Source organism: Microdochium trichocladiopsis (genome assembly GCF_020744255.1).
Source record: "Microdochium trichocladiopsis strain MPI-CAGE-CH-0230 chromosome Unknown B0I36scaffold_3, whole genome shotgun sequence".
NCBI classification, from domain to species: Eukaryota; Fungi; Ascomycota; class Sordariomycetes; order Xylariales; family Microdochiaceae; genus Microdochium; species Microdochium trichocladiopsis.
The window spans coordinates 1,757,191-1,784,472 of NW_025763546.1; the positions used below are offsets into that span (position 1 = coordinate 1,757,191).

At 57.1% G+C, this 27,282-nt stretch overlaps 9 protein-coding genes across 9 annotated transcripts; 3 read left to right on the plus strand and 6 right to left on the minus strand.

Annotated features, from left to right (window-relative positions):
* Positions 1-34: 34 nt before the first annotated feature.
* On the plus strand, positions 35-1,352 carry B0I36DRAFT_87922 (uncharacterized protein). Its single transcript, XM_046163501.1, has 2 exons — positions 35-859; positions 941-1,352. Exons 1-2 carry the CDS (start codon positions 394-396, stop codon positions 1,213-1,215), a joined length of 741 nt encoding a protein of 246 aa, XP_046015188.1. The 5' UTR covers positions 35-393; the 3' UTR covers positions 1,216-1,352.
* Positions 1,151-1,983, plus strand: B0I36DRAFT_87929 (uncharacterized protein). Its single transcript, XM_046163502.1, has one exon. The coding sequence runs from the start codon at positions 1,268-1,270 to the stop codon at positions 1,745-1,747; it is 480 nt and encodes a 159-aa protein (XP_046015189.1). The 5' UTR covers positions 1,151-1,267; the 3' UTR covers positions 1,748-1,983.
* Positions 1,984-2,370: 387 nt separating this feature from the next.
* On the minus strand, positions 2,371-5,961 carry B0I36DRAFT_240215 (uncharacterized protein; the record flags this gene model as incomplete). Its single annotated transcript, XM_046149747.1, has 2 exons — positions 2,371-5,818; positions 5,894-5,961. 2 exons carry the CDS (start codon positions 5,959-5,961, stop codon positions 2,371-2,373), a joined length of 3,516 nt encoding a protein of 1,171 aa, XP_046015190.1.
* A 2,025-nt stretch (positions 5,962-7,986) lies between these two features.
* On the minus strand, positions 7,987-10,858 carry B0I36DRAFT_285370 (glycosyl hydrolase; the record flags this gene model as incomplete). Its single annotated transcript, XM_046151582.1, has 10 exons — positions 10,562-10,858; positions 10,457-10,469; positions 10,034-10,356; positions 9,431-9,944; positions 9,062-9,353; positions 8,919-8,994; positions 8,841-8,864; positions 8,591-8,782; positions 8,326-8,538; positions 7,987-8,270 (listed from the first exon to the last, which is right to left on the minus strand). Exons 1-10 carry the CDS (start codon positions 10,686-10,688, stop codon positions 7,987-7,989), a joined length of 2,058 nt encoding a protein of 685 aa, XP_046015191.1. The 5' UTR covers positions 10,689-10,858.
* An 890-nt stretch (positions 10,859-11,748) lies between these two features.
* B0I36DRAFT_317623 (endoglucanase E1) lies at positions 11,749-13,621 on the minus strand. Its single transcript, XM_046153183.1, has one exon. The coding sequence runs from the start codon at positions 13,329-13,331 to the stop codon at positions 11,985-11,987; it is 1,347 nt and encodes a 448-aa protein (XP_046015192.1). The 5' UTR covers positions 13,332-13,621; the 3' UTR covers positions 11,749-11,984.
* Positions 13,622-14,601: 980 nt separating this feature from the next.
* B0I36DRAFT_317628 (uncharacterized protein) lies at positions 14,602-16,943 on the minus strand. The gene is made up of 4 exons (XM_046153184.1): positions 16,399-16,943; positions 16,092-16,333; positions 15,263-16,033; positions 14,602-15,196 (listed from the first exon to the last, which is right to left on the minus strand). The coding sequence occupies exons 1-4, from the start codon at positions 16,481-16,483 to the stop codon at positions 14,747-14,749; spliced, it is 1,548 nt and encodes a 515-aa protein (XP_046015193.1). The 5' UTR covers positions 16,484-16,943; the 3' UTR covers positions 14,602-14,746.
* A 664-nt stretch (positions 16,944-17,607) lies between these two features.
* On the plus strand, positions 17,608-18,025 carry B0I36DRAFT_405618 (uncharacterized protein; the record flags this gene model as incomplete). Its single annotated transcript, XM_046161795.1, has 1 exon — positions 17,608-18,025. The coding sequence occupies one exon, from the start codon at positions 17,608-17,610 to the stop codon at positions 17,929-17,931; it is 324 nt and encodes a 107-aa protein (XP_046015194.1). The 3' UTR covers positions 17,932-18,025.
* A 3,089-nt stretch (positions 18,026-21,114) lies between these two features.
* On the minus strand, positions 21,115-23,042 carry B0I36DRAFT_317634 (Ribulose-phosphate 3-epimerase-like protein). Its single transcript, XM_046153185.1, has 4 exons — positions 22,553-23,042; positions 22,238-22,370; positions 21,878-22,123; positions 21,115-21,749 (listed from the first exon to the last, which is right to left on the minus strand). The coding sequence occupies exons 1-4, from the start codon at positions 22,666-22,668 to the stop codon at positions 21,474-21,476; spliced, it is 771 nt and encodes a 256-aa protein (XP_046015195.1). The 5' UTR covers positions 22,669-23,042; the 3' UTR covers positions 21,115-21,473.
* A 1,980-nt stretch (positions 23,043-25,022) lies between these two features.
* On the minus strand, positions 25,023-26,316 carry B0I36DRAFT_317635 (uncharacterized protein). Its single transcript, XM_046153186.1, has one exon. It carries the CDS (start codon positions 25,966-25,968, stop codon positions 25,159-25,161), a length of 810 nt encoding a protein of 269 aa, XP_046015196.1. The 5' UTR covers positions 25,969-26,316; the 3' UTR covers positions 25,023-25,158.
* Positions 26,317-27,282: the final 966 nt, after the last annotated feature.

The following is a 27,282-nucleotide window of genomic DNA, read 5'->3' on the forward strand; positions in this document are numbered from 1 at the left end:
TGCAGCGGCCGGCGCGGAACTGAACCAGCCCAGTGTTGTGCCTGGCCCGCCCTGCGCCGGCGCAACCCACTCTTGGGCCGCCCTTGCAGTGAGTGCACTGCTCGCACGCGCAGCTGCAACACCAAGCTCTGCCAGTCACGATCCCTTCGACCCGGCAGCAGCTTGCAACAACACGCACCACATATCCCTTCCTGCCCGAAGCGCCTGCAGAACACGGCGGATAACCCAGTCACGACGGCCTCACCTCAGATTTGAACCGCCCGTGGTGCACCGACCGCTCATAGTCGCAGAACATCCTACTTAGACACAGCTCTAGCACAACTGGTGTCAAGTGCAGTCCTTCAAGACTCTAGGAAGCCAGTTCTAGGCCGCCGTTGCCGGGGCTGGGCGGCCATGGCCAGCTTGTCGGCGCTGCCCTCGAGACCGCCCTCGGCCGCAGAGATTCACCATGCCCTCCTCCGGCCGGTCATCCTGCAGATCCTGCGCGCGCAGGGCTACTACACGAGCACGCCCCGCACGATAGACACCCTCACGGAGCTTGCTGGCAACTACATCACCGCCATCTCCAAGCAGGTCGTCTTCCATGCCGCCGACAACAACCCCGAGGCCCTCGAACCGAGCATTATCGACGTGCGCATGGCTCTCGAGGACTGCGGCGCCCTGCCGGGGTCACGCCCGGTAGATCTGGACATGCTGGACGGGGAAGAGGACACGCACGGCGTCGACGAGTTCATCCTCTGGGCCACCGGCAAGAAGAACCAGCGCATCAGGAAGATTGCGGGTCTGGACACAGAAGCGAACGCCCCGACGGGGGAGACTGGCGAAGAGGTCGAGGAGCGGGCCACCGACTACTTGAGCGGTATGTCACCCCCGAAACAAAACACAGAAAACAAACCATGAGATCAGGGCAGGTTGCTAACCCTTTCCATTACCATGACAGCGTTGAAGAAGAAGCACAACAAGACGGACCAGGACTCGAAATATGCAGGCACCATCCTCGGCAAGAGCATCGACCACGGCGAGGTCCCCGTTGAAGGCGGCCCGCTCGAGAGTCTCGCCGCGTGGGAGCAGATGATGCGCAACAAGGCATCGAGCTCGGCAGCCTCTGATGCCGGCGATGACGATGACGACGACGACAGGGGTTCGCGTGCTCCCAGTTCGGGCCTCAGCTCCTTGGACGAGGGCGACGTCGAAATGTACGACATGAAGGACTGAGCTGTGCTGCATCCATGTTAATTGCAATCCCTACGCGCCAGAGAATAGCCTCATGACAAGGCTGACAAATTGCATTCACACCAAAAAATCCGGGAGCCAGAGCCAACATAGCTCGGCGCGCACCAATGCTAGGACGTCACGAGTCCGTTCAGAACAACTGCGAGTCAGAGTCTCGAAACCTGAGCACACTGCGCGCATCTGGAAAGCAACGCCGTCGAGGGAGCGTTTCTCCATTATGCGTTGCACCGCATCATCATCACTACAAGAGCCGTCATGCTCTACGGGCAAAAAGACACGAGCTCACGACGTAGTTGTGCGACATACAGCCGCCTGTTATTCTTTTCCGGCCACCACATTTACCAACCAGCAACCGCGATATCCAGGAAGGCCCAGGACGAGCTTGGAACCCCGAGCCGCGCAGTGTGGCTTAATCAACACGACGACGACGACCACCACCACCACCACCGAGGCCGCCGTGGGAGAGGTTCGCTGTTGCAACCAACTACAGGGCAAGCTGTGTAATACTAGCTAGGCACGAGGCTTGAATGAGGAAGACCTCCACGCAACCGCACACCCCTACCGTTGGCAAGTCAAAGAGAAAGCCGGCAGGTGATCTGCCGCCACCTCTTATCTTTTTGGATCTGCCCAATACGGCGCGTAGTGACGGATCCGCGCATCGCACCAGGTAATCAGTCACTCACTGTACATATAAAGAATACATAAATACGATTATTGATACCTTATGACTTTTATGCTGCACATCACACCCCCCCTGCACGATCGCTCATCTTCATTTTGAATATGCCATCTTGAATATGCCAAAACGCGTCAAAGCAGCAAGATCCTAGGGACTTGACATCATCATCGTTCATCGTGTATTGGGGTATAAGACATGGCTACTATGATATACTCTCTCTCGCCTCTCGAATGGCCACAAAAGGAAAAAGCAAAGGAAAACATGACACTATGTGTCCCCCGCCAGATGCGACGCGCCCAAGCATGCTATATGTATGTCATTCAGTCCAGTAAACGTGATCGCAAAATTCCACTCCGAGACTCTTCAAAGGCTCGCTTAGTCAAGTGAGCACTCCCACACATACAACCAAACATCAGATCTGTCGTCGCCCATCATCCAGGGCCGTGATTCGCCTCTCATCACATAACGATGCACTTCTTTGATTTTCCACCAGGGCCGCCTTTGCGAGGCGCTTTGGACGCCCACGTGACGTCCGTCCAGCCCCCGTTGCTGGCGGCGTCATCGGCGCCCCCACCGCGGTTGTTCTTGCGCGACTTGCCCTTCTTCTTCTTGCCGCCGCCGACGCTGCTGACGCTGCGCCATCCCCGACCCTTGGCATCCTGCATGTTCCTCGCTGCGCTCCGCCGGGCGCGGCTTTCGCGGCGTGTCATACTCGTGTGGTACCGCAAAGATGAGGCGGTCAGGGGCTGCGTTCCTGTCGTACCAGACTCCTGCATAGTCCGGGGGCTGTAGATGGTTTCGAGCCGCTCAGCTGTCGATTCGCGCGTGAGGGATCCAGGGATCGGGCGTGGATGCCGGGCTATTGGCGCGTGAATGATTCTGGTGTCGCCTTCTTGTGGCCGCTGCCGTCCTGAGCTCTGTGAGTCCGGAGTGTCAAAGGCACCAGATATCCCTTGTGGCGTGCTGATGATAAGTGGCTGATCGGGCACTGTTGATGCCTGTTGCGATATGCTCAAGGCAGAAAGCATTGGTAGCTGACGGTCCAGCTGATCACTGTGAATCTGGCTGTTCGTCGACTCCGTTACTGGGCCTTGAACCATTCCCGAAGCTCGACGTGAGGGCATACTGTTCTGCCGGTTATGTAGGCTAAACATCTGGTCAGGTCGTGGCAGTGGCGGCGGTGCTGATCGGAGCGATTCTTCCTCATCCAATGTACGCGGAGGCGCAGAATATGGATAGCCTTTCGGTGTGGGGGTCAAGGAAGTAGCCTGTGACTGAGAGGACCGAGGAACTCGCGGCCAAGTAAGGCTATTCGAAAGCCGACGGAATCGCGAAGCAGGACTGGCTTGTGCCTCAGGTTCCGGCTCCCTGGCCCCGGGAAGCGTAGGGATTTGTTGCGGCAGATTATGATTGCCCTGCGAAGTGCTGTTTGTGCTGATAGAGGTGAGGGGCTGCGACCCTGAAGTATGACCAGTGGTTTGCGGCGAAATGCCAACTGCAGCCATTTGGGGAGATCCCGGGGGAGACACATCATACAAGTCCTCCTCGCCATCACGAGAGGTGAGGATCTGACTAGTACGGAGCACGGGTAGATGCCGCGGTACATCGGCCGGTCCGCTACCACTCGAGCTATGGGTGCTGGCAGCAGTCGTGACAGCGGATACTGAGGTCATCGAGTAAGATTGATCAACAAGCGAGATGCGTCGCTGTGTAGGTGGCGGCGACGTCCGCAGTCGAGGCAGATCATGGCGGCTCGCCACTGATGCGGTCCGAGGTAGGGGTGGCACTGCCGGGATACTTGATTGTTGCTGCGACTGCACGGGGTCCTCGTCGACTGCAGCACCTGGAATGGCCGCGTTCCGAAGAAACGCAGGAAGATCCACCGGATCGTCCTTGCTATAAGGAGGAGGTGGTGGCACCCAATTATCCGCATCGCTCTCATGCGGATGCTCTCTTCTGCCATCCGCTCGCCGATACTCGACGGGACCAGCTGCGGCTGCCTGGGGAACACGGCGACGACTCATGGCAGCTGCAGTCGCCGCTCGTCGCAAGCTCGTTACGGATCGGGGGTCAGCATGGCCATAAGGGGCGTCAAGAGCTTCCTGTACCTCTTCGAGTGTGGCGTCTTCAATGTCCTCTTGCTCCCTGGGTGGTGCTCTGTCGCGGGCCGTCGCCATGCGCCGAGGCAGAAGTGGATCTTCTTCGTCCTGCTCGCGCTTTGGCAAAGGTGGGACGAGATTGTTGTTGTTGGCGTGGCGAGCAGCGATGGCGGCTCGCGCAGCGGCACCGCCTCGTCCACCTCTCTGTTGCGCTACTGTCCGCCTCCGAACAATCGCGACTTCCGTGGCAAGGTCGCGCTGCTCTTCCTCGAGGATCTCGGCCTGCGGCGTTCCGACATCTATGGTGATCTCTTCCGTGCTGCCGTGATTCGGAGAATAGTCAAAGTCGATGATCGTCACGCGCCCACCGTCGACAGCGTTCATGTCGTCCTCCTCCGTGATCGGCTTTGCCGGCTGAGCTCCCTTTGCACAGACAACGAGCCGTTCCAGAAGACCACTGCCCGGCGACCTTGATACCCATTTCATGCTGCCAAGTCCTTCCAACTCCACCACCTTGCGACCATAGACAAAGTTGTTCCGCAGCTTGTCACAGAGCACCTGCCACTGTGGTACTCTATCCAATGTGCCCTCTTGCTGGCGAGACGTAGAGCGGTTCGACAAGCCACGGGTGAGCCCACCACCTCCTGTAGAGGCAGAGCCTGCGGCCGGCTCCGGGACAGCCTCGAGATCTTCGGGCACTCCATACACCCAAACATCCTTGGACTCAAAACCGGCGGAGACAAGTTGTCCGCCGAGATTCGCAGCCGGTAATGTTGACGGTATTAGCGCGCCAGTAGTATCAACATTGGGAACAGGTCCGGGAAAGTATGTCGTGCCGTTGCGCAAGTCGTCGATGCGCACCGCACGAAATGTCTCGAAACTTCTGTCATATGTGAACGACCACTCGGCCTCGACGGAACTCGTCTCCTGCAGCAGGACAGCATGGCTGCAATCCCTGCTCGTATTTGGGAACAATATTGAAGTAGTCCACATTGCCGAAACATTGCTCTCCAGCATCTGGCTTCCCGGGTCGTAGTACGGTGCGGTAAGTATAACCGTGTTTGGCGGCTGCGAGGTCGAAGTCGTGCCGAGCAACTGCGTACCGTCAAACGAGAAAGCTAGTGAGTCTACGGCGTCGCACTTGACTGCTCGTCTCTCTGTCGGTAAGGCGCCTGGCGCAATGGATTGCACCTCGATGCCGCCCTGATAAGCCGCAGCAAGCACGCTCCCACACGGCGACAACGCGATCGCACGTGGCAAATGGTCCAGGATGAGGGACTGCTTGCGCCGTGGCGGCGTCTGGCTAAGGTCATATAGTTCGATCTGCATGTCTGTCGACAGCACTGCCAATAGGCTGCCGTCATCGACAATGCATACCGCGGCAGGGCGGCGCAAGATTTTGAACTCCCGCTTAGCTTCCACCTTTGGCCCCTGCACGTCTAATACATAAATCCGGGACGAATTGTAAGCGAGCAAGTGGTGACCGCGAAGCGAGTGGCTGAACTGGAGGCCATCACCACCAGGCGCAGACGAGGAACTGATGGCGTTCGAGATGAGCGTGATGTGTGTCACTTTTGGCCGTACGTAGGCGTCGAACAGGTTCCGCTTGATTTGCTGGGAGAACAAGCGCCGCAACCTCGGCAGGTCGTCGTCGGTCACCGAGGAGGGGGAAAGTTTGTTGCCGTACGTCGCCGGGCATAGCGCAAGATGGTGGGCATAAAGATGCGCCTGCTGCGAAACTCGCCGCCAATTCGAATTGAGGAGGATTAGGGATGCGAAAGAGTTCGGTTCGGTCAAGAGGAGGATCCTGTTCACAAGATTGTCAGCATGGGAATCACTCGTCTCGCGGCAGCCAGGAGAAGCCGCTCAGAGTCGGACCTACTGCTCGATGATCTCGTCTGGCAGTCTGTTGAAGGCAACTGTTGACGGCCTTCCGTCTGCATCGGACATGATGGGCAGCTTTCGGTCTGCATAGGCGAGCTCGGGCTCCCGCATCTTCCTGATTGGTTTGTTGCGGACACTCCAAGCTTAAGTGTCGTCGTCGTCGTCGGCGTCGGCGTCGCAGGGTTGGGCGGGAGAAGAGGCCCCCCAGAGCTCAAAAGCAGAAGCCAGTGAACGGGTCGAGGTGCGACTAGGCCATGATGCACGGCGCAATCAGTGGGCAAGTGTGCCTCTCGAGGGGAAGTGGTTGCGGCTCGACTGGAAGGTAGCCTGGTTGAGGTCATGCATGCACAGCGGAAGAAAGGGACGTCAAGGCACACGCAGGCGTGTATGTGTCAGCCGTGTGACAGGAAGGGAAAGAATTGCCTGGGGCAAGACAAGAGCTGTGAGGCTGTTCCGAGTGAGGCAAAGGGACCTGCGAAGCTGTCTGGATGTGACGCGGCCGCTAGCACTGCTGAACGCTGTGGGCTACCTAGGTAGGCGCTGGCCTGGGTCAGATGGCTGGCTAAAGGTACCTTGGCTACGCTCGCTAGCCCCGAAGGCTACCTAGACTAGTGGTTGCGTTGCAGGTGTGACGCAGGCCGTGGACGGGCAGCCAGCCACAACTGCGAAAGCTGGGACTGGTGGCGGGGAGGGGACCCTGGCAGCCCGGAGACGAGGGCCATTACTCTCCTGAGCCCAGAATCCAGCAGACACTGGCTCTGGGAGTACGACAGAAACCATGATGATGATTGATGCGATGGCCGGCACCAGAGAAGGGACTCGCCTCTGCTGCTCACGGCGTGTGCTGCTGTCCGTGCCGCGCGATGGGCGCATCCGTGGACAGACTTGCACGCATCCACAACAAAGTCCACTGCAGCAGGGATGCCTCCAGCGGCACCAGACCGTGGCTGCCAGGCCCACAGGCCCAGCAGGGGTGTTCCTTCCCACATCGCGTCTCCATCAGATGGATGCCCGTCCGTCGACTTCCGTGATGCCAGCCACGATGCGGTCAATGCCAGACAAAGGCACGCTTCTCACGACAGGCCCGACTTTACGGGACAGGCCGCGTTGCGATACTCACCAGCCATCATTTGCTGCTGTCAGACGATTGCCCGTCCTGGCCTGCCTCGCCTCGCCTCGAAATCCTACAGCACTGCCACAGGCGGTACACTCAGGTCAGTTGGTCGAGGGTTGTAGTGCATCTCACGTTTCCTTGACACTGCCCCCCCGAAACATGTATGTCCAATGCCGTCAAGTGGACCGGGGCACGCAGGCGCGCGCGCAGAGTGACGGCCATTCATACACTATGTACGCACTTACGTATGCTTGCATGTTGGTTCTGCTAGAAGCGCGAGCACTCGCACGCTATCGAGCCAACAAACACACAAGACCTTCATCCTGTTGGCGCTTCGGTTACATGCGTATGTAGTCGCAAGATGGATCGCCGGCTTCAGTCTGGAGTTGAGACTAGAACCCCCGGCCATCAGCCAGAAGTTCCTTGGCAATCCCGCATGAACGCTGTTGGCTGACTCCCATGCACTCTTGACAGACAACACACGCTGCCAGCGACGAGAACGAGACCAGCCGTCGACTCTCTGGCCCGCAGAATGGCCCACTCCGCGAGATCTCGGCCCAGGGCAGTGAGCAGGGGTCTATGCTATTTTTGGCACACAACCCACCATATCCTGGTAGTCAGACTCACCTGCCCCACTCCCTCCACGGTCAACGATTCCATTGCTGACGCCAACGACGAGGGGCAACTTTTGTCCTTGTCGACCAGGCATCCGTCGGGGCCGCCGTCTCACGGGGGTTGTCCAATCCTCATTCACGGAAAAGGAGAGCTCGAGAATGCACGACAGAACTGACACTGGGCATAACTTGACTTGGCATGGCATGGCCTGGCAGGACACAAGTTACAACCTACAGCACCGTAGTCCCCCTGCGAGGTGGAGAAAGCTCTGCGCTATCGCAGCTCGATATTACAGTGAAGACAGATGGACTGGACCATATTTCAAAAGGCATTCTCAAGCAAGCCATACATACACAGCTTCTCTACTTCATGCTATTCTTGCTGCCATCCGTCACCCGGCTCAAGTTGAACGCGGCACTGACGAGGGCCAAATGGCTGAATGCCTGCGGAGTGTTACCCAGCTGCTGTCCGCTCCTAGCAATCTCTTCAGAGAACATGTACAGGTGGTTTGAGAACGAGAGCATGTTCTCAAAGAGGTTGACGGCCTTGACAAAGTATTTCGAGTCGTAGCTGCTCGCGCGGGTCAATGCCTCCACAAGCCAGAACGTGCACATGCTGAAGGCACCTTCGACTCCACCGACGCCTACTCTTCCCTCAGCATTTCGAAGAATTAATGTAGAGAGCATAAGTGGGGGGCTTACCATCGTCCGAAGCCGCCGTATCATAGCGATAAACGAGGCCCGCACTAGTCAGACCACCCTTGTCGACCGGCAGCAGGATACGATCGACCGTCTTGGTAAACCGCGGGTCGTTCGGTGCGATGAAGAAGACAAGAGGCGCAATGAGAATCGAAGAGTCCAGCATCGTGTTGTTCTCGTAGCTCTGCACGAAGCAGCCCAGCTCTTGATTATAGCCTGCAAGGTCTGTCGTTAGTATCAAGTAGAGAGGGCTCTCCTATGGGAAGACGCTTCCCTTTCTCCATCACCTCCTCGTAGAGCGTATCCCGCGCCTCCGTCCAGCGAGCACGGTTCGGGCACGGTAAGCACCTCTTGTCGGCCAGTCGCAGACCACGATCAAATGCCACCCAAAGCATGACTTTCGAATAGACGAAATTCTGCTTATGGTTTCGAACCTCCCAGATCGACATGTCGGGCTCTGCTCACTGTTAGTGTCGTGCTAGCATGCGCGCGAATGGTGTGAGTTCTAAAATGGTTACCGTTCACAATTGTGAGGACATAATCTGCAGACACAACAATTAGCTCGGCTTTGCTTATCAACTTGCATACCAACGTACCGAGCATTTTGCGAACCAGAGTCCAGGTATCCCAAGAGACGGGCTTGCCGTACTTGTTGTACAAATATATGCCGTCCTTGGAACAGTCGGGCATTAGCTGACATGACGGAAAGCAAGGATACAAAGTGTGTCCAGGTACGAACCATGAGCTCGCCATATACATCAAACTGCTGGTGGAATGCTGCTCCGTTTCCGATCCGGACTGGCTTGCTGCCTTTGTAGCCCTCCAAGTGGTCGAGTTCAAGCTCGGGGATGTCCGTCTCGCCATGAATGGTAAACATGATCGGCAGGGCGCTGTTTGCCGTGACCGTCTTTCGCAGGCGCTCATCAATGAATGCCATGTACGCGTCTGCCTCGTCACTGAACCCCATGCGGAGCAGGATATAGATGGTGAAGCTCGAGTCACGCACCCAGGAAAATCGATAGTCCCAGTTACTGAGTGATGTTGGGGTTTAGCAACTCAAAAATCCTCGCCATACAACAGTCAGTGAGCTCAATGAGGCCGTGCTTACCGGGGACCGCCAATTGCTTCCGGGATCGAGAAGGTAGGAGCCGCGACAATGGCCCCAGTGGGCTCAAAAGTCAGCATTTTGAGTATGAGAAGGCTCCTTGAGACCACCTCCCGCCATCCACCTCGGTACTTGCTCTTGGAGAGCCACTTGAACCAAAACGCCTGCGTGGAATGTTGCTCGGAGTCGACAATCTCCGGGGTGATGACTGCCGCAACATGCTGCTCCAGGTCCTCGCGGAGGATGAAGGACACGTGCTCGCCTTCCTGCAAATCGACCGTCGCGTGCACGCCCTCGCCCGTCATGCCCTTGCGCAGCTCCTTCTTGAAGGAGATGACGGGCGAGGACGAGGACGGCGTCTTGGCACCGCAGATGACCACATCGAGCTGGAGCCTCTCGGTCTTGCCATGAAACGTGACGGTCTTGCTGATGCCGTCGTCCGCACGGCGCTCAGGTGCAAGGATGGTAGTCTTATGCCCCTCTCGGGCATAATCAAAGGCCGGGAAGATCTCAATCTCTATACAACCAAGCTCAGTCAGATGCTGCCTTTCCCTTGGAGTAGCGCATCAGGGGGTTTTGCATGAAGAAACACAAGACGACACAAACCTAGCGACATGCTTCCGCGAATGCACTCGACTCTGCGGACGAGCCACTTCTTGAGCTCCCCGGGCACATTTTGAGCCTCGCGGTACGCATAGTGGCTGGTCGTCCCGGAAGACAGGATAGTGGTGTTCTTGGGACGGGGGAAGAAGTCGACCACGTCGACCACGCCGTCCTCGTGGATGTAGCGCGTCTGCAGGATCGCCGAGGACGGCAGGTACTGCTGCTTCGTGTTGCACGTCAGCGAGGGGGAAGGGGAGAGGCTGAAGAAGCCGCCTTTGTGCTTGTCGAGGAGCCGGCAGAAGATGGATGGCGAGTCAAAGTATGGCCTGGACAATTGTCAAGTCGGGCAAGCGCCCCGTCGTCTCTCCTGATCAGTTCTCCGCTGATAGACCCGAGGATGCCATGACAGGGCAGGCCAGCACTCACCAACACATAAAGTCTGTAGGCCGGGCGGAGTTGCCCGGGATCATCAGCATACGATCTGCTCTTCAAACAGCCGGCCGGCCGGCCCTGGTAGCTTGGAAGACATACCAATACTCCCATCCATGCTGACGAGCGCACATGTCCGCATGTTGCCGATCATGCCATAGTTCTCAATGGGAAGATAGTCCCGCGCTTCTCCATCCAACACGGTCACTGTGCTGCACTGCTGGGCCATGGCGCGCGTACATAAGCCCGCTCTCGAAGAGCAGTCAACTTATACAGATTTGGTTGCTAAGCTGTTCGTTTGGTGAAAGGCCCGCAAGATGGTAGTGAACGAGATCACGGCGTTTTCAAAAGGCGGGCTTTCTCGAGGAGAATTGAAGCTTTGTTTGTTTTTGGAGCGGTGCAAACTCTAGCAAAAACAACGAAAGGGCTTCCAGGCATCTAATGGGGGGATATAATAATCCCTTTCTTTTCCCCGCATTAGGTGATGTGCCAGTGGCTTCGAGCTACGAAAGCTCAACTGTCCTCCGCAGTTTGGCGCCTCCCTCCTCCTCCCCCCCAAAGTGGAGTTGCCGCTCTACCTCACACACACCTTCGATCGACTGCCAAGGCCTTCGTTCCGTACGAGCCGGGGCGAACATATACGAATCGATCCCGATCCCATCTAGTGCAGGCGGGAAACTTTGTCGAACAGTCGGGGCAGCGATCCCTAATTGGTTCTCGACAGAGAGTTTTCTTTTATCTGCGTGGGTTGCGTGAACTTGGCCACGAGAGCTGAAATGCCGTAAACGTTAAAACATAAAAGAATCCGCCCAGCTGGGGGAAGGGGGGGGGGGTGAGAAGGGTTCTAGAGCTAGCTAGCAGCGAGCGGACACTGATGACTGGTCAGTTCTCTGCCCTTGGGGGGAGAAATATGGCCAACCCCCGTTTACTTGATGCTCCAAAAAAACAGCATTCGCTTGCGACAAATTCATACGTATGTGATACGGGGCCTCCTTGTCATGCCGCGTCTTTCGAGGTACTGGGAGCGGAGTGTGTGTGTCTTGTAGGGTACCATGGTAAAAGCAAATCATGGGCACCCTTTTTTGACGTCATGGTGACTTTTCTATTCTTTTCTTTTTCTTTTTCCTTCTTTCGTCAACCGATCCTCGGGAGCCTGTTACTGGCAGCGCAGGGTCGAAGCGGAGAGAACTGCCTCTCCCTTTCTTTCGTCTGTTGGCCGAAGTATCGTGCGTTTGTGTAGTCATTGCGTCTGCTATTATCACCATGATGATTTTTAGACGAAACAAGGGTTACGAGTCAAAAAAGCGTATTCTACTAAACTTTGCTGATGAGCGCGCTCGATATGCATTGTTATCCAAACTTTACGTCGTGCAGACGTCTGGGTAATGTCACATGCCCGAATGCTAAATGCCCGCAGGTGTGGTGATTTTGATATATGTAGCTACCGCTGTTCAAATCACCTTTTGCCACAACGACCATGTGCCCAACGGCCCAACGTCAAGGGCCCAGCAGCAGGGAAATGGTACTAGAGCTCCTCGTTATAGTCCTTTAGCCACTCGTCCCGGTTCGACCCGGCAATGAGCTCCGTCATGTCGCGCATGCGGTAGTCGAGGATCGGCGTGAGCCAGTCGTCCTCGACCAAGGAGTATGTCTCGAGGACATTGTCGTGCGGCTTGCGCGGGTTGATGGCCCAGTAGGCAAAGTCGGCGTCGAGCTTCTTGAGATAGCGCAGGAGATTGTCCCAGTAGTTGATGTCTCCCAGGCCCGGGTGCCTCGGGGCGCCAAACTCGCCGACCCAGACGGGGGCCACGTCGTCTTCGACGAGGTAGGCCCAGTTGTGCCGCATCGCCTGCGTGAAGGAGGCGTAGCTGCGCTTGGAGTAGCGGCCCTCCTTGCTGCCCCAGCCGGACCACGCGTAGATGTGCGCCGAGTAGACGACCCTGTTCTTGACGTCGAGCTCCACGGGCCGCAGCCTGACGCCGCTGAGGTCGTTGTTCGACTCGGTCCCGCCGACAATGATCAGCCAGTCCCTGTTCATGCGCAGGAGGCGGTTGCCGCAGTTTTCTGCGGCAGCCGCCCAGCGGCTCCATGGCATTGTGCCCCATGCCCCGCGGACCTCGTTGCGGAGGTCCGCGCCGATGACGAGCGGGTTATCCACGAAGCGCTGCATGACCGTCTCCCAATGCTGGATCCAGTCCTCTTCTGACTGGGAGACGCGGCAGATGGGGCCGAGGTGGTCGTTGGCCCAGCCAGAGTCGCAGGGGTCGGCGCCGCAGCACCACGTCGCGGTGGTGATGTGGTTGTTGATGATGACGGCAATGCCCGCGTCGGTCAGGGCCTCGACACAGGCGGCGTAGATGTCGAGCGCGCGCATGCCCACGAGGTCCGGATTCGCCGTGAGGAGATGCGGCAGGACGTGGGGGTTCTCGATGACCATCTCGTCGGCGTAGGGCAGGCGGACGCTGTTGAAGCCCAGCAGGCGGATGGTCCGGGCAATGACGGAGCGGTGCTGCACGTCGAGCCCGCCGGGGACAAAGATCTCGTCGCTGGCGCCGTACCAATTGACGCTGGCAAACTTGAAACGGCGGCCGGTGGCGTCGACGACGTCACGCCCGCTCGTGTGGAGCGGCAGCGCATAGGTGGTGATGGCGGACTCTTCGATAAAAGGCGGCAGCGGGCGCTCACTGAAGAGGCGGGCTCCGGCATCGGGCGTCCAGCGCTCGTTGAGGGCGGCCTCGACCGTGCGGATGTACTGGAAGTAGCCGCCCAGCAGGAGGAAGCTGATGAGGAGGAGGGTGAGCATTCTCGAGGCTGCGAGCAGAGCCGACAGCGGCGAGCGGCAGTGGCCTGGCGAGGCAGAGTTGTGCGACATTCGGACGGATGCCTGGCGGAGAGAGACGGAGGTGGGGAGGGAGGGTGCACAGCCGAGGTCGTTCAGGAAGCAGTCTGCGCAATCGTCGTCGTCAGGTCCATCCAGATGATTGCCCTCTAGGCAAGCATGGCTCTCAAAGTGCACACAATACGAGTTGGGAGGAGGACGAGGAGGAGGCCTGAGACGAGAATCCGCAGCAGTCGCAGGATGGTGAGCCGCTGACGCTGCGAGTGAGGCTCGTGCGGCGGGCCTTGCTGGGCCTCCTGCTCTGGTTGGTTTCCCGAGGCGGGTGTCGCGGGACAAGCCTCAAGTCAGCGCCTGGGTGGGTTCGCGGCAGCGGGCGGGGGGGAGCCGTCCAGCGGTCGCCTTGGGGAAATGCCACGCACCGCTTAGAGTCCGCTCAAGAGTGAGTGCATGACGTCCTTCCTGTCCTTGCAGGTGGCCCAGCACAGTCTAGCGCCATATCCTACTTGTCCCCATTCCGTTGGGAAGAAGTCAGCCTCCGTCTTTCAGTCTCTGCAACGAGGCATCACTCACTGTTTGCCCTCGACTGAGCAACAAGGGACTCGCAGCTCACTAGAAATCCCCTGGCTGTGCCGCATTACTGTCACTCTGACCGAGAAACCACATCTCACGTCGACGCACGCTAGAAAAGCAGAAGCACGACGGCGACCCTGTCTCCAACAAGCTACACGGAGAGGCTGACTCGCATGCTGCACCCGTGACACAAAAAAAAAAATAACCCAGCATCCGATACAGTCTTGGGGTTCTTGTAGTGTCCTGTGTCGCACAGCTGGCGAGGTAGGGAGGGGCAGGACTACTGTGTATCGTGACATTCGGGCTTCGCCGAAGTCCAGCAGCGAGGGCTCCGCCTTCTGCGTTTATTATTATTGTTGTTTTTATTACGTGTCACAGAAAGACGAGCCGGTTTGCCACTCCATCTGTAGACTACACGCACAGTAAGACACCATATTAGAGGTAGTCCATGTAGAGAGCGAGCCTTTCGCGCTTGCAAACCACAAAGAAGTCTGCATTGGAATGAATAGAGTCCTCTGCATGTCACTCCAATGGCCGGCCAAGGGACTTACTCAGGTAGGCACTCGGCAGTACCGTCGCCGACACAACACTGTGATTGATTGTCTCGCCAGACTATTGAAAACCAACTGGTTGCTTGGTGAACAGGCCTAACTCACCAAGGGTACGAAGGGAGTATGCGATACGCTCTTCCATCACAAGGTCTAACCTAGTCACGCGCCTGTCGGATCTGTGGTGGTGGTAGTTTTCCCAATTTTTTTGGTGTTCGAACGTATCTATAAACAAAGAGAGAAATGGTCGATTGCCACACGCTTTTCAATTTTCAAAAAGGCAAACATGCTCTGCGATATTTCCCGCTCTACTGTCCAAGCAATCCCCACTTATATCCTGTTCATCCCCAGTGGGTTCATTCCTTCGTATCCCTCCGGGGGCGATCGTGAGTAGTACTGGGGCTTGTTGTCCCAGGACACTTGCTGCGGCGGCTTCGGCGACGAGAAAGATCTCGTGTGTGGTTGGTAGGCGGCGGTTGGGCCAAAGGAGCCATCGTCGTTCTTATATCGTGCCGCTCCGCCGAAGTAATCAGGGGTGCGGCGCCCATCGCGGGGGCTCGTGGGTGATTTGGCAGCGCTAAGCGGCGTCAGCACGAATTCCGACTTTCCGGAGTCGCGAGACAACATTTCATATGACCGTGGTTCTTTGTAGGCCTCGACGCGGGCGTCGGCCGACACAAACTCCTTCTTACGACGACCACCGCACGACTGGAACAATTCGACCCAGCCGGTAAACATGGACCAGCGGCCGAGCAACACCATGAGCCAGAGACCATTCATCTGCAAATCCATGTCAGTATTTGAGGTTGCTCTGCGCAGAGTCAATGGGATCTGGCGTAAACTTACTCCTAGCAGGATCAGGACAGCAATAACGGTCGGTAGGCTAATGGTGAGGTCCTTTGCGAGATCCAAGCACTTCGTCTTGTCGCCGCCAGAGGCGAGGAGGCAGCGGACCCAGGGCAGGGACAACGTGGGGTCATCCTTGATCTGTTGGACAGTGTTGTCGGCAAAAACAAAGACGATCGAGAAGAAGACGACATCAGCAAGAATGATGAGCACGATGACGATTCCACGCCACTGGAGTTGCACAACGCGGCGGACACGACGGTAGGCCTGCTTTGGCGACATGGTGCGGATGCTGTTGGTGTATGAGGGCAGGTTCGAGTTCTCCGTAGAGGCGGCGTTGTCAGACAGAGACGCGAGATAGACCTTGATGCAGTATCCAAAGGTGGCGAACTGAATGACGACGGTCAAGCCCGCGAAAACCAGAAGTGGAATCCAGAAATCAGCCAAGCTGTTCTGGTGGTTGATGTGGCAGGTGGCACCGAATCGGAACGAGACACCGCTGAAGACAAGTAGAAGGACGAGACCGATGATGGGAACCCCCCAGCCCAGGGCCTGGGAAAACCACATGTACGTCCGTCCCACCACTACTTGCCAGCAGATCTGCAGATGCAGGGAGAGGGCGCGGAGAAAAATCCAGATGACGCCTGCCCACCCTCCTGCCAGGAGGAAAGAGCCTGACGTGGCGCACACAGCGCTCGTCTCCATGCTGTGCGGAGTGATTTCGTTGAAACATTCGTCAGGCTGGGCAGCAAGCGGGATGATGAAGCCCATCTGTTGGGGGATTATCAGCTTTTGGCTATACTTTCGAGTGAAGAAATCTAGCACTCACGTTCATAAGGCAGATACCAAGCGTCAGGCAGATGCTCAGATAGTGTCTGTGCGTCTTCTCGACCGGTAGGAAAGTCCACGAAAGGAGCAAAAAGGCACAGCAGATCATCGAGACAACGGTGATCCAGTTGGCCACAGTGGACATGCTGTTGAAGCTGTCTGGATATGTCCAGTCCGTCATTGGACATGGCAGACAGCAACTGACTGTTGCCGAAAGCTTTGTGCACAGCCGGCCATCAATGTCTAGACTGTGGTCAGCCATTTTGGAACGCGAGCGAGTTCGGGGGAGATGAAGATGAGGCACTTACGTCCGCCAACAGTCGGGAAGTTGCTCGACTGGTAGAAAGGCTTGGGGCAGAGCCCGTGGAGGTTTTGTGTGATATTCGTAGACATTGTGTGCGAAACGTGGGTAGAAAGTATTAATTAGGTTGTGTCTCTGACACTGGATTAAGTATCAGGGGCGTGCGGTCTTGGCCGTCAGCTGTCCCGCAACTGGGACTAATGAAGGTCGGAAAAGAATGAACAACGGCGTGTAAAACGAAGAGCCGTTGGGCGTCGTCGTGCGCAACGGGATGCCGCGTGGGCTCAACTGGTCGTATTCAGCAGGTCCGGCGAGCCAGGAACCTAATCGTGGATGTATGGCGGCTCTCTCTAGGTATGGCAGTGGACCAGCAGCATATCGATATTGGGTTCGTGGTGGTGAGGTTGCCCGGAGTTGTCAAAAGGCTACGTCACGATACAGAGCTCGGGGCGTGCTTCCCAGTCTGGGAGATGATCGAGTCGAAACACAAGAGTCACGGAAAGGAAGGACGCTCGAGCTCGGAGACCCGACGACGTGGGAGGTGCTGGCATAAGTAACCTGGCGTGAGGGTCTGCACCAGAAGAGGCAGTCGGGGCCAGGATGGGGGGAGTGGAGTCGACGCACTTGGGACCCGCGCCCGGCCCTCAGTCGCATGGCATCGCAGCATGGGCAGCACGTCCGCCCGATGGCCGGCTGCTGGGACAAAGAGAATTTGCCCGCCAGCGCTGAGGGTTCTTTGTGCGTTCCGGCGCGCTTCTGTGCTGCTGACCGGGGCGGGGGCGACTGGGCAGGGTTGCCCCCTTGCCCCCGCCCCAGAACGATCACAGCATGGCATGGGTTTGTGCGAGCGAGGGCATCCCGGCCAGCATCGGGCGCGGGACAGGGGCTGCGTTGCGCGCTCGGCCTCTTTGGCGAGGGCAGCATTGACAAGGCCGCTTGGGTCGAGGGGCGAGTCCTCTGGTGGTGTTGGTGCGCCGGTGGGGACCGTGACCAGCGGGCAGGGGGGGAGGGCGAAGCGGCGGAGTCGGGCAAGCACAGGGGTCGACATCGTCGGGGTCGAGGACGACAGTGCTCCGTAAGTTGGGTGGTGGTGAGATTTGACCGGGGCGTGTGGGTGGGTATGCGTTGAGGCGTCCTCGGCGGCGTCCCCTGCAGGGCCCTTTCCAGCGGCGACGAGATTCTTGCTCTTTCTGGGCAGGGGCGCCGAGGTCAATCAATGGAGACGAGGCGCCCCACTGCTGCAGGCACGGGCGACCTAAAGGCTCTCGGCCTAGGGCATCTGCTCTCCAGTTGGCTGCCCACACCTTCCAAAAGGTTGACGCCTGCGGCTCTCCAACAGCCTGCACCCACGTCCAGCTGCCCTCTTGAGCCGCTGCCAACCAACCAACCTTCCTCGTCCATCACTGCACCGCAAGCCGGGTGCTCGTGTGCCAGCCAACGCGAGCAGACCGACCAACACGCGTGGCGTCATCTTGCTCCTCCCACAAGATCCTCACAGCCCTCACCTGCCATGCACCGAATCGCCCAAGAGGATGGTTGAAGGTTCGCAGAGGCGCCTCCTCGTGTGACGACCGAGCCAAGCCGAACATACCGCCTGGAAGCCTTCCAGCACAGCGGCTGGCCCTGACGGCCCTCAGCCAGCGCCGTGGATTGTGTAGCCGAACTTTGATGTCAGGTACAATGTATGCTATGTACGCCACAAGTGCTGACTGCAGACGGGACCCCACAATCATGGCATGGGTCGCTCGCTCAGTCCCTTCTTCTTGAGATCATGCGAGAGTGCTGTCCGAAGACGAGCGCACCAAGACACATGGCTAGGCTAGGCCCTGTTGCCGGCTGCCTGTGCTGGCTCTGGGCCATCGCTCTACCATGCTTCGCATCAGCAGCCCTAGCTCTCCAAGCCCTTGGCAGAACCACTTCGACTGGAGGATCAGCAACCAGAAAGGCTTGACAAGACAAATCGTGGGCGAGGGAACCTTCTTTCGAAACGTCTTAGCATGCCTGGCTCGAGGACTCGAGACACTCGCTGGCTGGTGGAAACAGTTGTGAAGCGCCATGCTCACATCCCAACCCCCATGCCTGGGCTGACTGGCCGAGCAGCTGTCAAAAGCATGGTGGTGACCTGGCGAGGAGGGCTAGCAAACCTGTCAGTCTAGTGACGGCAATTCTGATGACATGCGGAATCGGAACACGACTTGGTGGCTGCGCAAGGAGGGCTTCTTCGGGCTCTTAGCATGCTGACCCTGGAACGCTCTGATCAGGGATCGAAAATTTATCGATCGTGCCATGCACTATGCAGGAGCTGCTGACGCCCAGAGCTGGATCGACATGTGTATTCAATCGTGGTATGGTCTGGAGAGTCCGTGGCAGTTCCTACTGTCTGGTGCACCATATTGCTACCCACAGGCTGATGATGAGCCTGCTCTCTAGGCAATGATCCCGAGTTGGTTTGAAAAAACCTCCCGAGATCGTCTACTCATGGTACCAGGACTGGCAGGTGGGGATCAACCGGTCTCCGAAGGAGGTTTCTGGGGACTTGCTACGCAGCACAGCGCACCTTGCACCAGAGGTGTCGGGCTGCGACTGACCCGACAACGCGAGCCTTGCAGAGTCGAAATCGCCAAGACGACACTGTGTGCAAGGCAATATTGATGCTTGTAAGTTCTTCGCAGGCGACTCCACAGTGGAGACGCGGATTGCAGTTGTAGCCTATGCCAGGCTGGATGCTGGGCCTGGTCTTTACGCATATCTGCTCTTCGGCCCCGGAGACGCGTCTCATCAAGTACGACACGCACGCTGCGCGAGGATGTCCACCTTACTTGGTCGGCAGCATCCGTAAGATGGACCTGAGTCGGCTTGTGGGCTCATCCCTGTGGGCAGCCAGACTGTTTGTACGATCTCGACGGAGTTTGAGCCGTTAGCCCCATGCGTGGACCTCCAAGGTGGACAATGAAGGCAACAACGGCGTTCCAATGCACAACTTCTCTCGGCACTTACACTTCTGGTAGACTTTCCTCCATAGGTCCATCTCCACCACCATGACCTGGCGCGTGCCCCCCTGGGGAGAGTGACGATGACCAATGCCACAGCAATGACCGTAGAAGCCGACCATTGTATATCAGCCTGCTTGTCGGCTGAAGCCAGGTTGGGCAATCCTTTCCAGAACAAGATATGGCACCTGCAGAAGGAAATTGGCGATCTGGACATGAATTCGGGCCTCTGCTTCGGTCAGCAACAACGTGGGATGCGGCAAGGGATCCTTGAGCGTTGTCCCTTGGCTGATCCTTTGGAGGCACCAGGCTGTACAGTGCGCAAACATGAACCTCAGACTGGTGAACCCCAGCAAGCCCCGGACCGCGCCGCCATGAAGTTCACATAGGGCTGCCAACCGAGCACGACTTGGGGTTTCGGGATGTGACTAATGCCTGACCAAGTTGCATTGAACGGCAGCCTCCGAGGGGTCTTCACTTACGGGAAAAGGATATTGGTACGTTACCGGAAAAAGGAACAACTGGGCCGGGAAAACCCTGCCGAGTCTCGACGCAGTTACAATCAGTTACAATCTGTTCGGTTCGCAAAGCCAACACAACTCCAGGCGGAACATGCTGCGCGCTCGAGCAATCAGCCTCCATGTGCCCTGAGCACGCCGCTAGCGGCAGATTATTGCGAAGACGTGTACGCCATCAGCAGTTTATCCCCGGAGACGGCCTAGCGGCCGCCGCACGCTCACAGCGCACAGGAAGCTGTGCGCTGACCCGGCGTGGCGTCCATTCAAGTAAAGGCTGCCCCTCAATCGAGACGGAAGCAACACAGATAGTCCAGTTTCGCCCTCCACTCCTACCGCTTTGGGTGGTCCGTTAGCGTGTGCCTTGACAGCTTGACGTGTGTCAGGTGAACTCACGCACAGGAGATGCGAGCGCACGCTCAAACACGAGCAGTATGGATCGGCTTTGAGATGACGCGTGGCGCAAGCCCCTCCTTTGTCGTCAAAGTTGCTTGTTCGGTCGCGACAGCCATGCCGATGCGACAACCCATCTCGCCCCTAAGCCTCCAGCCTCTGGGACACGTCCTCGAGCCAAGACGCGAATTCGTGTTGTGGCTGGCAACGGTGCACAAATTCTGAGACCGGCGGCGCCAAATCATGCCGCGCTCATCTGCCGCGGCGGACTCATTTCGCAAAAGCAACTCTGCCATGACTTTTCCGACATTCTGCAGCGGTCAAAACGGCGGCTAGGCTCGATCCGAGTATTTGTTGGCCAAAAAATCCGAGAAATGACGGCGGCTGCCAGGATCTCCGGAATGGGCTTTGCGCTTCTTGTCCGTCCTCCGAGTCTGGCGGCGGGCAACGCCGCTACTCCAGAACGAGGTTGGGCAGTAAGCCACCTAATTAGATCATTTCCTTCCAGAAGCATTCTGGCGAGGAGCCAGGCCCGCATTGCCGGCGATGCCCCTTCTGTCGTCTGAAGAGTGATTTGGGCTGGAAGCCTCCACTCCCCCGTGCGGCTTCAAAACAGACTAACAAAAGGGCGACGCGCTATCCCCCACTGCCAAGCAACGACTTGAACGACTTTTGACTCTTGCCATGAAACACGAAGCACCGCAAGGCACCAGAGTTCCACTCCTGAAGTCCCTCTTGGAGCTCCTGAGCTATCGGCACTTCTTTTCGCGCTTGGAATGGATAGAGTTTCGCACGCCGGCGCTAACCCACGGACGTGACTATCAGTTTGGAACTAGAAGCTGCATTGTCGCGTGGTGCTAGGTCCCATTGTACGCTATGACTCCGGAGCGACGCCAGAGATAACTGGCGCTGGTGCCGCAACCCTGGGCCCCGGCTCCACGATAGGACTAGGCGCGATTACAAGAGCTTTGTCGATCCTCATCATGCTGGGTTGGCTCTGGTAATAGACCATCGCGCCATCACATCGGCCCCATTAATGCGCCTGATCACCAGAGCAGGGTTGGACTTCTGGTCTGGATACATACCTTGGCAGACACAACGGTTTTCTAGCCTTACCGCCATAAGTCACAAGAGCAGTGACAGTTTGCTTGGCTAGTCATTTTGGCTGTGCAGCTGGAGCTAGTCTACACCTTGGCCTTGTCCGTGCTCCGCTTATTAACCGTATCCCTGAGTAAGGTGATCACCTCGGACGGGTCCTTCGCTCCAAACACTGCGCTGCCAGCCACAATGACATTGGCACCTGCATCGGCAGCCTGGTCGATGGTGCCTGGTCCGAGACCGCCGTCAACCTCGATGTTGAGTTCGGGGTACCGCTTGCGCAGCTCCTGCACCTTGGGCAGCTCCGAAGCCATAAACTTTTGTCCGCCAAAGCCCGGCTCGACTGTCATGACTAGGACCATCTGATACGAGAGGGATCGCGATGAGCGTCAGCTGGCTTCTTCTCGGGAGATTGATCTTCTTTCCGTTCTTTGCGACCTGGCCACCCCTTTCTTTCCTTGGCGCGGCAGAGATAGCAAAGTACACTTACATCAGGCCTCTCCTTCTCGTCCGCGCTGTCGAGAAGTTCATACAACACCTCGGGCCCCGTCATGGGCTTGATGGCGACGCCCGCCAGCAGGCCCTGGTCGTGGATATACCGGATCAGCTCACGCGGGTTTGTCTTGGCGTCCGACTTGCCCTCGGGGCTCTCGGCCGCGCTCGAGAACGCAGCCTCGTAGTGGAAGCAGTACAGATCGCAGCCGGCATTTTTAAACTCCTTGACCCACTTCTTGGGCTGTGAGGGGTGTTCGAGGTGAGGTCGTTGGGTTAGCATTTGTGTGTGTGTGTGAGATCCTCATTGTGTGTGGCCTTTGCCTGGCCCGCGAAGGGAGGCGAGCAGCGCACGTACCTCTGCAATCATCATGTGGCAGTCAAATGTGCCCCGGCCGTACTTTTCGGCAGGCTTGGGCTGGGCGACATGTTTCCGGATCTTGGCCACCACGGGGGGACCAAAAGTCAGGTTGGGGACGAAGTGTCCATCCCTATGAGACTTGATATGTCAGTCACATACTCAACATTCTTGTCTTTTTTAAGACACGACAGCAGGAAAGGAGCGAGAGTATTCGATTCGGAGCCTCCCACCGCTTTGACAGGAGCTTGATGTCTCCAATAGCTACTGCGAGGACCAATGGCACCCAGGGGTGAGGAGGAGGAGGCGGCTCACATGATGTCTACGTGCAGCCAGTCTGCGCCCTGCTCCATGGTCCTGGCGCAGTCGGCGCCGAGGTCGGCAAAGTCGGCCGACAGAATCGACGGGGCAATGATTGCCTGGGGAGCCATTGTCGCGTATATTTCCTTCCCAAGGGGCGTGCTGCTGCTGCTACGACGATGCACACTCGGGGGCAAGATGGGCAGCAGATTTGGATATTCGAGCTTTGTGGTGCGGGGATTGGATGACGATTCGTTTGCGCGTTTCGTGGATCACACGCAGTTGTCAGGTCCCACCCCCGCCGCCATGGAAGGGCCTGGGTTAGGAGGTCCGTGCTTAGTCATTAACCATGATCCCTCAAGCATGGCACGTCAAGATAAGTTAGGTACGCTACCCATGCCGAACCATAACCTCTTCGGGTGTTTAGACTCGGAAGTAATATAGGATCTCGTGTAGCACCGGACTTTAATTACGACAGTAGCCTGGGCTGCAGCGGGTAATTCAATCTACCTCAACTGCCGAGATTGACAGAGATGGCGTACATGGGCAGGAAGAGATACTAATCGAGTCATCTGTGGTGCACATTTCTCAAGTCAGTCACATAGAGGTAGCGACTGATCGTCACTTCATGCAGGCGCGCGCACGGGGAACATGCCCTGGGCCAACTCTCGTGCCTCTCTCTATCTCTCTGCCTCTGGTTTTGTGTGTCGAAAACAGGGACCGACCGACGGTGGTGGTAGGTAGTGGGAGCCAGGTCGCGCTCTCTCTCTCGAACGCAGGACACACGGCCGGCTGTAGGCGAGCACGGACTTGTGTGAAGTGGTGGTGAGGCTGCAGACCGCTTCTTGTGTGCCAACAAAGTGTCCCAACTACGCTAATGTGCAGTGACTGACTAGCCTGTTGCTAGGCGAAGAAGAAAACACCCAACGTGCTGCGACGGTGACGACATGCATGCAACTGTGCCGTTTGTCTAAAGTGACAAAAGATGTACATACAAAGAAAAAGCACAGCCGAGCGCAGCAGGCTAACAAGAGAGACCAAAGCTGGTGCAGAAGTGCCGCCTGCCTGGGTGGAGCCGGTGTGACCAGTCTGCCTCCCCAAGAGACCTGAAACTCACTAAGAAACTGTGCGCGCTGCGCCGACGCGGACGCCGTGCATCGCAGCGCAGCACCAGCACCGGCCGAAGATGTCGAGGCTCGCACCTCTCCTGCACGAGGCGGCCCCGGGGGCTTTCGTGTTTCACCCGTCGCCCGACAGCTGTCAACCAGGGTTTTTCTCTTGGGTTTTTTTTTTGGTGTGCTGCTGGTGTCCCGCCGCCGCCGCCGCCGCGTGGCCGTGAAACAGCTTGGGCAACGTGGCTGGTTCCCTTTCAGGTCGAGTTGAGACCCAGGGCGACGACTTGACGCAACGAGTGACCCATGCACAAAAACGGTTGTGCTCTAGAAGCAGCAGTGGCACACACACACACTTATGTACAGTTGCAGTACGACGTTTGTTTCAGCTGTCCTCGGCTGTTTCCTAGGCTGTCTCCCAGCGTAGCATCGCATCCCGTCGCCGGCCACCACGGCCAGAGTCTCATTGGTGCTCCGCCTAATCTGCTGTGCCGCAGTCGTGCTGTACCATTCGAAGCGGAACTGTGTTTGTTGATCTGCACTGGGGGGAGATGGGGGGCTTGTTCTCAAGCTCAGAATGACCCCAATGAACACCATATTTGACCCTGAACAAGAATTAGCTGTGAGCCAGATGGAGCCTCACCCTGCCGGACAAATCATTTCCCGTTGCACCAGGAACGATGACGGCAAACCGCGATATCACTAACTGCGTAATTACGGATGACATCTGAAACGAAGGCAAGGGCGGAATGCCCGTTGACAGGCACAGATTTCCTGGCAGCATCGTCCCACTGGTGGTGGGTGGGTAACGTCCCACGGTCCACAATTGTGAAACCGGGACATTGTCATCCCAACCTTCCAAGGTTTCCCTCACACTGACACTCAAGTACCACTCAGCATGAGTATGAGTGTGGGTGGCCTTGGACAGAGAGGCGAGACACGCAGCAGCAAGCCTCCACCAGCAATGCCCATGGACTGAATTGCGCTCATCCGCATTGAGCTACACAGGTGTGTCCATCCTGATAATGATTTCTAGGGACCGACTCGAGGGGCATAGAATTCGCGTGCATGGCGCCAAATCATGATCGCTTCCAAGATGGCGAAAAGATCTCAGGCAAACGGTGTAGATTGCTCTGTGACCATCGTATATGACTGCCTCCGGACCATATATCTTGACCGAAGGGCCTCGCCTGGACGCCCAACGACCGCGCATTTGCAAGGAGAATAGCTCTTTGCCTGGGAGGATTCCGACCTCGGCTCGGCCGTGAGACTGGTGTCTCTGCCACTTGGTGGTTTGCAACATCCAGAACCAAATACGCGGCAGTCAGTTCTCACCGAGATACATACATGTACTGTATTAGCCCGGCGGGATCATTCCGACATCACTTGTCCGTCTTGTGTATTCTCTACTTGATTGTCGTTGTACAGCCAGAGCAAAGTCGGTGTTCAACTGGAGCTGTCGGCAGCACCTTCTGTATAAGTTGCACGCGGCCTACAGAAAAGTGACTTTCAGCGGTAGATATCTCGCAACCACCGGCATTGTCTCCGTTTCGGTATGGGCTTACTTGCGGCCTCGCCCAGCGAGTCCAAGCTGATGCAACTTGGGCTGGGAAACTCAACGAACCAGTTACTTCCCGCCGTCGACGGGCTACTCCACGCATGGAAGATCAGACCTCGGCAGTCATTGTAATGAGATCGAGACACGGGTCCGATCGTTCGTTCTATGTGAGCGTGTAGTCCAATGCAAACACTCCATATGGCACACACTATGCGAAACCATGGGGAGAGGGTTTTGTTCCGCTGCCATACATGTCGACGGAATGCCGATGCGTACTTCACGACCCCGCAGTGCCGCTTTAGTAACGGGATGAGGTCAGTCAATCGCCACACACAATGCTGTGCCGAGGGCATTCTGGTCTTCATGCGAGACCCGTGTCGGTGCCTCACATGAAGCCGCTTAGTATAAGCCGCGCCAGGAATGTCCTCATGCATTGTCGAATGAAACCATCTCACACATTCTTGAGGGCTACCAGGACTGTGTCCCATGCCTGTCGAGAAGAGCTGAAAACCGGGTGACAAGCCATGGTGAGTTATATGCGCCACTGATATGTCCCTGCCGGCTAACCGGGTTCCGGGCTTGTCATCCGAAAAGCTGAAAGTAGGGGCATGGCTGATGAAATAGTACTGTATGTTAATTCCTGCCAGACTTGGACATGCTCCCAACAGAAATCGCCTTACTCGGGGCGTATTGGGAGAATCCTGTTGTCTGCAATGTCGACGGCAGACAGTTCTGGAGATCGCGAGTTGCGTGGCGGCCATACAACATAGATTAAAGCCTACAGTTTCGATGGTTCCTGACAAGTATCATTGTCAATAAAGACAAGTGCCACGAGGCATCTGAAGTCCCATTATACAGAGCGGGGTTGGTATACAGCGAATATTGCGTCTCAGATGACTGCATGAGGAACGTCACGCGATATCGCATCTGCGATGCAACTTGTCGGATGCCAGACACGGAGCGTAACCACACTGCGCCTGCATACGCGACAGGATTCCATTACCAAGCAATAGCTTCATGAAATCAGGAGCCAAGCGTGTGATGGAGTTTCCGATGCGCGTGAAGTGGCTGGTCGGTACTACAAGAAAGCAACGACTCTGCTTGAAAACATGCTCGGCCCGGTCTCGTGGCATGGCGTCCATGCAGTGCCAGGGATCTCTGATGGAACCCTTTGAGCAGCTCTGATGTACCCCGTAGACAATACCCGACGTTGGCACACCCGGGGCTTGTCCATACGCTCGACAAGGTATGGATTCTACAGTAAGTCGGGGTGGCTGATCGGCGCTTCGCATCCAGGGGCATCCTGGTCGCACGTTGGGGTCTCAGACATATCAGGATGCGTAAAATGGTTGCATTACTGATGGGGCACATCAGCCAAGCTGATCTTGGCTGAGAATTGTACGACCATGCGAGTCCTCGTTCTGGCACACAGTAGAAAGAATGGCTCGGAGAAATTGACGGTTGGCAGCATCGTCGAGCATATCTGCTGCGGCGATTGTCCAGAGCAAGGATGGGGGCTGGAGCACTTAGTGGTACGTTGTCTGTTGGATTTCTCACCGCATTAACCAACAGGGGCTTCCGGCAATGCAATCTTCCCCATCTCGGTCATCAGAGTCGCTGCTGCTGGGCAGCCGACCGACCGTCGGCGAGAGCGAAAGCGGCGAAAGCGAAAGTGCCACAGGGCAAGAGTCCAAGCGGCGGCGAGTCATCCTGATGCGCCGGCAGGTAATAATTGCAAGTCTTAAGATATTAGGTGCGCATTATCGCGCAGCTCTGGACTTTCGGCAGAAGTGCTCGGCATCGTCCCTGACCCCATGCCAGGCTGAGCACGGCCACAGGACAGCCAGGCGTATTGGCGGTCGCTGCTCTTCTGCTTGAGCTTTGCTCGCGAAACCGTTCTTCACATGCAATTTGATGTCTCTGCAGGAGCTGAAAGACGTTGCGAGATGGCCGAACATGGTGCTATAAGTTGAGCGAGGGTGAAAGCACTTGCCGGGAGCGGGAGGTCGGCGGCCACATGCATCCAGAAGGCTGGGATCGTGGACGCGCCAGCTCTTGTTAGCTGACCGAGGAAG

Excerpts from the sequence above, each read along its gene's own strand:
- B0I36DRAFT_317634 (XM_046153185.1), bottom strand. The coding sequence starts at position 22,668 with ATGGCTCCCCAGGCAATCATTGCCCCGTCGATTCTGTCGGCCGACTTT. Across the intron at positions 22,124-22,237 it reads GCCACATGATGATTGCAGAG|CCCAAGAAGTGGGTCAAGGA; the intron begins GTACGTGCGCTG and ends CACCCCTCACAG. Across the intron at positions 21,750-21,877 it reads ACGAGAAGGAGAGGCCTGAT|ATGGTCCTAGTCATGACAGT; the intron begins GTAAGTGTACTT and ends CTCTCGTATCAG.
- B0I36DRAFT_317623 (XM_046153183.1), bottom strand. The coding sequence starts at position 13,331 with ATGTCGCACAACTCTGCCTCGCCAGGCCACTGCCGCTCGCCGCTGTCG.
- B0I36DRAFT_317628 (XM_046153184.1), bottom strand. The coding sequence starts at position 16,483 with ATGTCTACGAATATCACACAAAACCTCCACGGGCTCTGCCCCAAGCCT. Across the intron at positions 16,334-16,398 it reads CTTCCCGACTGTTGGCGGAC|ACATTGATGGCCGGCTGTGC; the intron begins GTAAGTGCCTCA and ends ACCACAGTCTAG. Across the intron at positions 16,034-16,091 it reads TTGGTATCTGCCTTATGAAC|ATGGGCTTCATCATCCCGCT; the intron begins GTGAGTGCTAGA and ends ATCCCCCAACAG.
- B0I36DRAFT_87922 (XM_046163501.1), top strand. The coding sequence starts at position 394 with ATGGCCAGCTTGTCGGCGCTGCCCTCGAGACCGCCCTCGGCCGCAGAG. Across the intron at positions 860-940 it reads GGCCACCGACTACTTGAGCG|CGTTGAAGAAGAAGCACAAC; the intron begins GTATGTCACCCC and ends TTACCATGACAG.
- B0I36DRAFT_87929 (XM_046163502.1), top strand. The coding sequence starts at position 1,268 with ATGACAAGGCTGACAAATTGCATTCACACCAAAAAATCCGGGAGCCAG.
- B0I36DRAFT_317635 (XM_046153186.1), bottom strand. The coding sequence starts at position 25,968 with ATGGCCGCCACGCAACTCGCGATCTCCAGAACTGTCTGCCGTCGACAT.